This window comes from Schistosoma haematobium, chromosome ZW (genome assembly GCF_000699445.3).
Source record: "Schistosoma haematobium chromosome ZW, whole genome shotgun sequence".
NCBI lineage: Eukaryota > Metazoa > Platyhelminthes > Trematoda > Strigeidida > Schistosomatidae > Schistosoma > Schistosoma haematobium.
Window position 1 is genome coordinate 9,943,730 of NC_067195.1, and position 12,057 is coordinate 9,955,786.

The 12,057-nt window shown below is 34.2% G+C and overlaps 1 protein-coding gene across 1 annotated transcript in view; it reads left to right on the forward strand.

The window, feature by feature from the left end:
- The first annotated feature begins 886 nt into the window (after positions 1–886).
- MED14 (Mediator of RNA polymerase II transcription subunit 14) overlaps positions 887–12,057 on the forward strand; it is a 31,976-nt gene continuing 20,805 nt past the window's right edge. Inside the window, exons 1-13 of the mRNA XM_051210364.1 lie at positions 887–1,263; positions 1,299–1,431; positions 1,465–1,559; positions 1,592–1,670; positions 1,701–1,830; positions 1,863–1,903; positions 1,940–2,024; positions 2,795–2,914; positions 4,184–4,378; positions 5,938–6,050; positions 7,606–7,674; positions 8,632–9,540; positions 11,642–11,893. Coding sequence (XP_051070348.1) covers positions 1,139–1,263; positions 1,299–1,431; positions 1,465–1,559; positions 1,592–1,670; positions 1,701–1,830; positions 1,863–1,903; positions 1,940–2,024; positions 2,795–2,914; positions 4,184–4,378; positions 5,938–6,050; positions 7,606–7,674; positions 8,632–9,540; positions 11,642–11,893 — 2,346 coding nt within the window. The 5' untranslated portion in view covers positions 887–1,138. The remainder of the gene's footprint in view (positions 1,264–1,298; positions 1,432–1,464; positions 1,560–1,591; positions 1,671–1,700; positions 1,831–1,862; positions 1,904–1,939; positions 2,025–2,794; positions 2,915–4,183; positions 4,379–5,937; positions 6,051–7,605; positions 7,675–8,631; positions 9,541–11,641; positions 11,894–12,057) is intronic.

A 12,057-nucleotide genomic window follows, 5' to 3' on the forward strand; every position in this document is an offset into this window, starting at 1 on the left:
TACTCTTCTCTCCCAATGAATGTCAGAAAATGTGCCACAATTTTCTCACCTTTAACATCTTTCTTGGTCATGCTCCAAATTTCGAACCTTTCCAAATAATCCTCAAAAGCTTCAGGAGTTGAATGAATATCCAACTTTTCCATTGCAGGTTCCATCACGACGCCAATATAGTATTCTAATTATAGTATGAATTAGGAATTCCAGTATTAACGCAATTGAATTAAGAAGACACAGGCACAAACGAATGTATTGTATTTAGAATTCGAAATCAAGCATTCAACCAGTACCAAGGTATCATTGGTTCATTCAAACACCACACGCTCTCTATATTGTCAGCACATAGCAAGACCCATGATAGTAGGAAACGAGGAAGGTCATTTACATATAAGAGGAATAACACTGGTTCACCCGTACTCTTTGCTGATGCTCAACCAGGAGGTCGTTCATCCACGTTGATAGAATGCCTCCAACTCCGAAATTCCTTAATTTACATAACAGCCGGTCGTAAAGAACTTTATCAAAAGCTTTTCTGAAGTCGATGTAGGCTACGTCTATAGGTCACTTTTGGTCTTTAAGAGCGCACCAGCTTTCACGACCGACTAATAAGTAAGCGAGACAGGAAAAACCTATTCTAAAGCCATGCTGCTTCTCCGAAAGAATCCAGTTCTCATCGAGACACTTAAAAAGCTCCTTCCAAATAATCTTTTCTAAAATTTTGAGAACCACGATGGTTAGGTTAACAGGTCGGTAGTTCTTAGGTTTATATTTCGTGCCTGTTTTGAAGACAGGATTTACTATGGCGTTCTTCCAGTCTTTTGGTAATCGATGCCAAGTTTAGAGAGAAGCCCACCAAGTCAGAATTTCTCAATAAAAGGCCAGCTAGCGGGGCATTTTTCCCGCTTACTAAATGCAGTTAGCCTATGCGTTATTCTATCAAATGAAGTTATCGACTTCGTTTATTTAACAGAGAACTTGATGTTTTAGTCGAATACTCAGAATAGCATTATATATTGATTTACTGAAACTAATAATAACGTGCTGCTAGAAACAGAAGCTTCTGTCTTGTACACAACTATTTGATGCGTTTTTTGAGACAAATTGAGATATTGTACGCGCCTTAATTACAACTTGCGTAACTATGTCAGAACGTTCGGAAATGGAACATGCTGTAGCTAGAGTTGGTGCTGGGACAATCCCCCTGTCGATCCTAATTGAATTCATCTCACAGAAAGTTTACACTGATCTTATGCGTCTTATTGATCTGTGAGTTATTCTAAATAAGTAGGGTTACAGCGTAGGTTGCCAAGCAAAACAGATCTTGAAAAGAAGATAGAAATCGCTACATTCTTTAGTCGTACTCAACATCTTTTCATAAGGCTCGAGGCCTTAGTTAAGTGGTCAAATAGTGCATCAAAGGTCGACAAATGTGAGGTAATATCTTCAGAATTGTATGGATCTGTTAAGAAAATTTCAAACTTTTTAGAAGAGCAAAGTTTCTTTTTGATAAGCACAGCAAACGCCTTATCTAGGCTTCTTAGAGAGACTTTAGTCAGTGCCAGGTAGACTCATACCGCTGTTAAATGGATTTCAGGTTGCCACCGTTTTCTGTACTTCTTGCAATTGATATATTCACAAATAAAGGATATACTCGTCTCCCAAAGTCCATTAAAGTAACTCGTCATTGATTTTTAACGTTTAAGAACTCTGCTTTTGTTGCTGAATCTGCCACTGAAAAAGAAAGAAAGCAAGCCCTCATCGATCTTAACTGCATCATCCAAAATCGCCTTAGCCTTACCCAGCTACCTCATCAATTCCGGACTATAAAAATAGGTATGATTTTATCTAGTATTTTATAGTTTTAGCTGATGGACGTGCACAATTTGTCGTCCAGAATGAATTTGCTGTAGGTTGTCGAGTTCTTGTTGATAACTTCATCTAGGTTACTGTCACCCTCATGTCCGAAGCGCTTGACTTCCCTTGGAGAATTTTAGATCTCAAATTTTTACTTAAAGACTCATCGATGAGTAAGTCTACTGTGTACGATTTTTAAAAAGTACTTTAAGTTCTAGTCATTAGGGGTTTTTATTGAAGTCACATCGTGTCCTGTATATTTCCTAAGTATTTGCTTACTAACCATTTTAATTCAGATTGAAATTTTTACAGCTATATTTAATAGCACCTTAAGGACATCTGATACGTGTACTTAAGTACTCTTTTTGATGTTTTTCCCAGTATGTTCCTCAGTTTTTATATGCGGTGGAGATGAGTCCTCTCAAAAGCTCGAACATAAAGGTTATCTCCCAGCGTTTATGCTGCATCTATCATACAGTATGCAGCCATTTGTTACTTGTAGCCTCAGAATTTCAAACATGTGTGCTTTGTTATAGAGGGGAAAACTTACAACTCCCTAAGTTAGTATCCTACCAGCATTAATTTCAAACGTCGACACCGTTTTAATTCTGCAATGTGTGTATTTGCTTCTATACATAACTCTGTTGCATCCGTTTTTAGTTAATCATTCACCGTTCTTTAATGATGTCCAAACTATGATTATCAGTAAAGGGGATATGGTTTTCTAGTTTATCTTATTGAAGAAATTCAAACTACCCAAAAACTTATTGATATGTGCGAGCTTTCGGTACCGTTATATGTAATATTAGAATGATCAAATTCAGGGTGAGAAAAATAGTCCAAACTTACAAAAGATTACTGCTTGGTAATTCATCATTGGAAGCAATTGTTGCAAAGTTTCACTGATAAATGTTTGTTTCTTATTTTCGCATATTATTTCTAGACTATCAAAATCTTGTTCATCCGGCGCAAACAAGACTCATAATTAACCAAGCCCAGTCTCGTCTGCTCTATCGACAGTTTGATAGTCGTCCACCTCTTGTCCACCTTTACGACATGTTGCGTATCCTTTTTGTGAGTGAATATCGAGTCGATCGTCTATATTAATGTACTGTAGTATGATTTCCTCTCAGTTTTAGTCACAGATCTTTTTCCATAATCATCCACTGCTAAGAATAGTTATTGTTATAGTATTTTGTCGTATCTGAATATTTACCGGTTGTTTCTATTTTAATGACTGTTATTAGTAGCTTGGGTTTTAGATGTTCTCATGGTATGACGATTTAGAAATTTTATGCGTGAAGTTGCGCTGAAGAGGATTATACTAAGTAATAATATAGTGAGACCATTATTTTACAAATAAGATTCGATTAACAGGCTCATTCATAAGAACTGTGTGGATGACTTCGATGAGTTTGACTTGTTATAGTCCATAGTAAGATTGGTCTACCAGAGACTTTCATGTTTACTTTGTACTATCCTGTTACAATAAATTATTTCTTACTATAAACGCATTTAAAATTATATTATTATTATTGTCATCAATAAGAAAAGTCGTGTAAAGAATAAGTCGTAGATCAACCCCATCTTGAATTTCTAAAACTAATTGTGAACCTGCATTAATAAAACTTCTGGAGTTGTATATGTAGAAATTTGACATGTGACTTTTTTACCGTAGGTTAAGGTTAGCAGTTAAACTCAAGTATGATTAAAATGAGTTGATTTAGACAGTTTAACTTGAAAATAGTAAACTTATTGTTAACATTCTTTCCGCTCCACCATTGATAATAGTTCGTTTGGCTTTTATGTATTCGATCCATTCAACTAACTACATTACTTTCTATGATGTATAATTTTACCTCTGATTTTCTTGGATTGATATAACACCTACACCACAAGCTACCTCTTATATAACACTAGTCAGTTTGGATTTCTTGTTTTAGGTGATGTATAGTTATGTATATTATATGGTTTCATATGCTCATTTAATAAAACAGGTATAACTGCTCATATGTTGTGACCAGTATCACCAATTAAATACTGTTCATCAATGCAGGGTCTATTAAGTAACTAATATTGTAATAATAACCAAATGTTCGTCAATAAAGTGTACTGAGATTTTGGATCCCTTTTTTGTAACGTTATGTTTATTCATTCATCTTCCCTATACTCTCACTAAACAATATACAACAATACTTCTAATAATAGTTGTTGATATATCTAATTGGTTTACAAATTTTAAATAAATGAAAACGTACTCATTATTTTAGTGTTATCACCTGCTAGGTTTTTAACCGCAATCATTTCTTAACATGACGTGTATAATGTATAGATGCCTTTAGTTTATCACTTCAATTGGATATGTTGCACGAACAAGCTCAAAGGGCACGTTCAAAGCGACCACCAGATCAACTTACAATCGAAGCATATAGACCTAGCAGATGTTTGTCGATCTCTTATTGGCATGGTTTAGCTAGAACTCAGTATAATTCAGTTATGGGTCTAGATGGAAAGTTACATGCTACAGGTATGTATGAATATATGTGTTTATGTTTTGTGTATAAAGATAATGTTTTTATCTATGGAATAAACACTAGTAAACTTATAAAACAATGATTTTGATGGTGGTTTGTTTTCTGTCATTTCTCTTGAGGAGGTAGTAAATCGCCATCACCCTAGGTGGTTGAGAGGTGCTTTACGTATGCCTAAACACCGCCTACCCCGACGAGCGATGTTGTCTGGTGTAGGAGTAGGCTGGGAGAATTTCATTTGTCTTTGATAGTGGGATGAGTGTGGCAATTTGAACCGGTGTACTAGGCTTTATGCTGTAACTGGGTGACTGAAATCTTTTCCAACGAGCTCATTTTCAAAGTTGTACCATCAGATATGTATTAAATTCTAAGCCTAAAAATGATATTTCCGTCAAGATATTGACCGCGTTTTAATTAGAAAACTGACTACATATTATTGAAAATTGTTAATTATGTAACTTAGAAAATATCTAATGGGTAGTACCAGTCAAGTTACTGTGTATATAATTAATGTAAAGATTAAAATGAAGATTATACGTTATACAGGGTAACATAAACGTAAGTGAAAGAGATGGATTTTCGCAATAACAAATTATAAAGCGTAAGGAGAAGTGAGAATCTGTGGTAATTTCTGGCTGTAAAACGCAACGATTAAAAATTGTAGACGTGCACTGGCTACTGGTAGCCACTGCTAGGGAAGTCCTACTCACTGCCTTCTCGTGGCTGGGGCATTCTTTACAAAATTGAGAGAACGAAAAGTGAGTTTCCGGCTCTTTAACCGGGTTAGTGGGTACGGAAGATCCATCTAGGGGAGTTGGGAAACCCTGATTCCACATCAATGGTGCACAGGGGCTCCAGGATCAGGGAACAGACCTATTGTCAGTCACTGTCTTCCATGGGACTGCATCTCCTACCGTTGCTCCACTGCCTTGGGGATTAAGCCTCTAAATCATAGGTTTGTGTCGTGGCCGTCTAAGAAAACCACCTACCTCGATTTAGGTGCCCAGACAGTATCCCAACCCTCACACAAATCGAATGATGATTACGAATGGAAAAACTATTCTTGCTTCAATTCATTCACATTCTGATAAATCACTTACACAATCATTTGGTAGCATTCGTATTTATTTTCTATATTACGTCACTTGTCTAATACTTTCTATTCTCATTTTGTGTATCCTTTTATTTTTCGACTTATACAGCAGCTCACCTGTGGAGAAAACTATGTCCTCTCTAAACGACTTAAATTCACTGATTTATTTCATTGTCACACACTAATTTCTGTTCGTTGTTGCTCTTGTTTTTATTATACCCTCCCTCCATTCTCTATCTCCTCACAACCATTACTATTATGTGGTGCATATGTATTCGGTGCCCCCTTGTACCAATGTTTATGTGTCCAGATAAACAAAATTCTGATTCCTGGCACTATTTTGATGCCGTTCTTAATCAACTATCCCTTGTCGAGTAATATTTTGTCCTCTACTTTATTACTTCTGAATGTAACATAAATTGGCAGAATATTGTTTATAACCCCACCCCTTAATCTTTTCAGCTTATTTACTTACCATTCATGTTGATCCAACGGAACCTCAGAGACCACTCTGTGTTAGTCATCGTCCTGAGCTTACTACTTCGAAATCTCAATTAGTTGGAGCTACTGTACAAGTGAGTATCGATTCATGAATATATTATGCTATGACCATAGAAGAATATTACAGTTAGTAATTAATTACATTAATCTGAAACTTGACGGGATGAATATATACTGTATGGAACAGCAGTAGAAATCGGTAACTGAAGCAAATTTAAATTTTAGTTTCATACGATGTGTTGCAATCGGCTCCACAACGTTTAAGGAACAGATATAAATAAGTTTTCTGGTTAATTACATGCCACAGTGACGGCAGTAGCTTTCCGATAAATATTCTGAACTATCGAAGAAATGAATAGAAAAGTCATTATCTTTTGACACGGAATAGTGCTCTTGAAATTATTGGATTAAACGAATCATTGTTCTTTCTAAATAACGGATTCTGCAGGAACCAATATATATATATATTTGTAGAATTTGTAGAATAAAATTTTAAATGTATAATAAATAATGTACAAGCTATCCATTCGGGAAGGTTTTCATACATCTAAATGATACTCAAAACATCTTTATAAAGTAATCGTAGAAAAAGCGTTTTCATCCTATATACGTAGTCCACCTTCTTCATTTATCTTGTTATAAAGTGAGCAAAGTAATCGTTCCGTCGTCTTTATCTTGTTTTTGTCTTTCCCAGTTCATTTTATAATGTTTGAAAGCGATCTAACGGTGATAATTATCCATTTGCTTTAGTTTTTGTTCATTACTGTTTGTTGTTTGTCACACTTACAAGGCTCAGCCATGGTATATCCATCTTTTTATACTGCGGCAATTCACGTGTCATTTTCGGCAGTTTTATACAGGCTTTTTCTGATAAGAAACAAAGATCTAACATGTCCTAATCACTCGTGTTTTAACAGAGTAAAATGTATACTTTGGTTGATGGCATATTATGCGTAAAACCTGTGAATTTTTATTGGCTCTCATTAAATGTGAAGCAGTAACTTACTGTTTGAAACACACCTTTTTTCGTTACTGGGCTTCGGGTTTAAGCTATATTAAACCTATCTCCGGTTAGGACACCATATTGGTATCGTTTAACCTTATATAAAAAGTGTTGCTCTACAAAAGTAGTGTGTAATGCCTTTTTAAACAATTTTCGGGATTCTCAAAGAGTTACGCACACATGGTCTCTAAAATGGCATCAAAATAACTTCGAATTTCACTTAATATTTATGATATACAGTTAACAAAGATTTTGTGTCTTTCTTTATGAACTAATAATATCAGGTGGATATTACTCTTTAATGAGTAAATAGTGTTATGATAGTTCATCCGTTAAAATAACCTAATAGCTACATGGAAGGCAATAAATTATGATACAGTCAATATCTCTTAGTTCATGATTAAACATAAGTCTGTAGATATTAATTAGTACGCGGTTGAGTGGTTGCTGTCTATGTATAATAGTTAGTTATAAGAGGAGGGTCTTGAACCGGTGTTTTACTTCCTGAACCGTTGAAGCTATGAAGGCAAGTAAAATCCTTTCTAACTACATATTGTTAAAAAAGAATTAGTTGAGTCATTTTCTCGATAACATTTCTCATGATTTTTTTGTATTTGTACTAAAAGGGAGATTGTTTATCTATCGAAACTCTGCTAACAAGAACTATGGTGGCTCGAGCTGAGCAAATGCTCCAGGTAAATAATTTGATGTTCTATTGATTTTTCTAAGTAATTTGATTATCATTAATAAAAGTGAAATAGTATCAATCTTTATATAATGAATGTAGAAAATTCATTTTCTCTTTCCTGTCATATCTTATTGTTTATCGTTGAGTTACACAAATGTGATAGATTCTATCGTGTAAATAAAATTTATAAATTTGTACTAATAACTGTATATATATATATATATATATATATATATATATATATATATATCCGCATTCCTACGGTTGAAGAACATATAAAACCCAAATCAACTGTCAACCACTATCTAAGTCAGAATCTTCAATACGAACGTCAAGACGGCTTTACTGTACGGAACTGAAGCTTGGAGCACTACTACAACCATCGCCAAGAAGGTACAAGTATTTGTAAACAATTGGTACTCAAGATACTCAATATCCGTTTGTCGGATACCATCAGCAACAATATTTTCTGGAAGAGAATAAACTAACTCCCATCTAAAGAGGAAATTAGGAAAAGATGCTGGAAGTGGGTAGGACAGATTGCGGAAATAATCAAACTGCATATATATATATATATATATATATATAATTGACTCATGAATTCAATTATTAAATTACTACAATCTCTACAAAACCCCTCTGATTATATATATAGCATGATATGTATGATGATTAGGAAATATGGTTTGTTATGAGGTTTTGGGAAAAAAACGTTAACAGGCTTTAATCATTCACTAATTGTTTCTAAGTTTTTTGTTTATCATTGGAAACGTTATGCATAATGTACGGTACTGCTATAGTTCATCAAGAGGATGGTATATATGATGAGTTTTTAGAGCAATATTAATCCCCTAATCTTTCGAATAATAAGTAATTTTTTTTCGTTTAAGAATAATAACTCTGTCTTGGTAACATAAAGATATAGCCTTCAACTTATCTGTTCATGTTCCTTTTTATTTTATAGGATTTGAGACAAGAGCTACTGATTATCAGTCCTGGACCTGTACGTCTTGCCGATGCTCCATTATGCTTGTATGTTCCACTTTTATGGCCTTGTAGTCCACATGAATTATTACAAGTACGCATAGATCCTGTACAAGGTTTTGTATGCACTTCATTTCCATTACTTACTTCACTCGATACTGAGTTTGGTGCTATTGGATCAGTTGTTGCTAGTGTTAATTTTAGTCCTCCTGAAGGAGCTTCTGAAAATTTTTCTCGTTCCAGTGTTATTAATACACTTGCATCACTCGATTCTGCTTTTAATCAATCATCTTGTCATCGTGTTCGTCTTGTGTCTGCTACAGGAGCTCTTGTCCAACCTCATGAAAGTGATCGTATTTGTTCAATTCAATCTCGGAGTTTACGTAATCTTTCCCACGGAGATGCTCGATGGCGTTCTGTGATTTGTGAGTGCTTGGAACATCTACGATTGTGTTTAGGTTTGGCCAGGTTAATGCAGACAGCAAAGATACACCGACCGTTTTGGCAACCGTTTAAACGTCATCTTCCTCTAATATTGTCTCCTGCACAAGTCAACTTATCAAGTTTATGGTCTCAAATGCTAGTCCGTTTACAGCAGTCATATCGTTGGCCTATATTATTTGCTCAGTTATTTCCAAATAACGAATACTATATAGCATGCGAAGTTATTTCTGGGCCATTGGATGTGGACTACAAATATTACTTAATTGTTTGTAATGCCCTTCCAGAACATATGAATATCACTACAAATTTACAAGGTGTACTTGTTTTCAACTCGGAAGTAAATCCCGCCTCTGGACATTTAAATGAAACTGGATTATTTCTTCAGGTGACTCACTTCACGCCGCTCATAGCTGATACCGTTTGGTCTAATAATCCATCAACAACGGTCAGTTTTTGTGTTTTGGGATGTATAATTTCGTGAAAGTCACATACTTTGAGTGTTATTTTTATTGTACACCAAGATAAAAGTTATAGTATCTATAATGGTATGTCAGTCATATACAACCTAGAGCCTGACGCATATGTGCATTGGTTCAATTTGCTAAATTACATTAGTACGACGAGATAAAATCATCAAGGCAGAATAAATTTAATATATTTGCGTCTGGAAAGGCGAGGAAGAAAATATATGAACCACTATTCTGAGTCCACATAAAATTGCATTAATTAGCTTCGTGATAGGTTCTTAGTTTTCTACGAAGGTATCTAAGTAGATTATCGCTTACATAGTTGAAATATAGATAAGTGAAATTTAGATTATGTTTAACAATAATAATAATATCAAAATGACGACTGATTCTCACTTGTCCTTGTCATAAACACTGACCAGTGGTTTGTTTGTACATTTTTTAAAGTTTTGTATTTAGAATTTGAAGCTCAGCTCTTAATTAAATATGTTTTTTATATGATCTGTTCGTAAATCTCCATTAATTATAACCGTAAAAAATATTTGAACCTTTCATATATAAGTTAGGATAATTATCACCTAGCAAATCGTCGATTTCAACATTCTGTATCTTAATGCGAGCTCAAAGATTCCCTCTTTGTCAAGAAGAAACAATGTAAGGTGATTTAAATCAGTGGAGAATAACAATAATCTTTTAATAACATCGTCTTGGCAAAGGTGTGATTTCAGTTCAGTCACACTAGCATATATTTATTCAGTAAATTACAAGTAGCAAGTTTATGGTCCTGACGAGTAAAATACTATATTGACGAGTTGTCGATTTAGTTATCATATGTTAGCAAGTTCCTTAAATCTTTCGTCATAAAGACAAATTGAATTAGTCGAAAAGTATTTTTGAATTTCACTTTAAAACTGTTACTGGTCATAAGTAGGTAAGGTTCACTTTTAAAAATAAATTCCCGATCTCCTCATCATTTTTGTGACTCATTTATCAATGTTCTATTATTTGTTGAATGAAATGTTGAATATTGTATAATTGAGTGTTTACTAACACGGATATCTTGATTTTATTATTGATAATCTTTAATACATTCCAAGATTACAAAATATGTACGTACATAACGGCATGTAAATTGTGTTCATTGCAAACTGGTTTATTACGTGCAAGTTTATTTACATTGACTTTGAATCACACAGTTTATTTGGAAGCCATTCATACTACCACAAGTAGGAAATTACCTAATATGCTAACCAAGTGTTGTTTTTATGGGGTTTAATTATTCTACTCCATCTCCACATTGAAGTAGATGAAGGGGCGTTCGTAGAAATAAATTAACTCATTCACCAGGTAGTTGAATATAAGCCACACTCTAATTAGCAGGGCTAATGATAATATCCGGTTGCTCTAATCGAAGTAGCTGGATCTAGGCTCGGATTTGTGAACTAATGACTGGAAGTCAAATTCCTTAACCACCAACCTATCGCTCGACTTTTATCACAAAAGTATATATATATTTGGTACCCCCTTGTACCAATATTTATGTGTTCAAATAAATAAGTTGTTGTTTTATGTATACATTTATTTTAATCCTAAAACAGTTGATGTATACCTTCTATTATTTTGATTTCCTAAACCGAATACAGGTTCATTTATTTAACTAATTATGAAGTATGTATCTCATGTGGGAACAGGTAGTGATTCTACCTGACTACTGAAACCGATGTAGATGGTCTGATGTTTGGAAGTCTATTTCATATTCCAACCCATTTCCCATGTATAAATCCGTCTAATTATCTACGAACCATATTATAACTATCAGGGCTAGTGATATACTAACTGGTCGCCTAAATCAAAATAGGTAGAGCGCATAGTTCGAACCTTGAACTCATTAACTGGAAGTTGAACGCCTTAACCATTGAGTTACCATTGCACAACGTTTAGTCTAACAATTCATTCGTTCAGTGCTGTCAAGTATATTAACCACTAAGCTAATGGCTTTCACCGTTGTCCTAATGTCATCTTTGGAAATAAAAATTATTGTCAGTATTCTCTTCTTTTCCCCTTTTCGTTCCTATTTAGCTGGAACAATTATGTGCTTGTATTCAAAAAGCTCAATCTACCATAGTTAGTCAACGCTCAACACGTGTAAATGAATTATTAAATAAACTAAAGCTGTCACATGCAATTGACAGTGAGTCAGTTTATAGTGATGCTGCTGTTGTTACTCGCAAATCAATGCGTTTATTTGAACCTCAAGCTACTGTACCAACATTAGCTCGTTTAATTGGTACTTTGGAAGAGAATATACTCACTAATTATTTAATGGTGGAAGTAAGTTTTTTCAAAGGCTTATATCTTATATAGTTTTAACCTTTAGGAAGACATTTTTTCATCGATAAAAGATAGCTAATTTTTAAAAATTCATATAATTTCTTTTTCAATTAAAGGCAAAATTCTTTTAGAATGTTTATATGTCAATAATTTCCTTTTTTTTT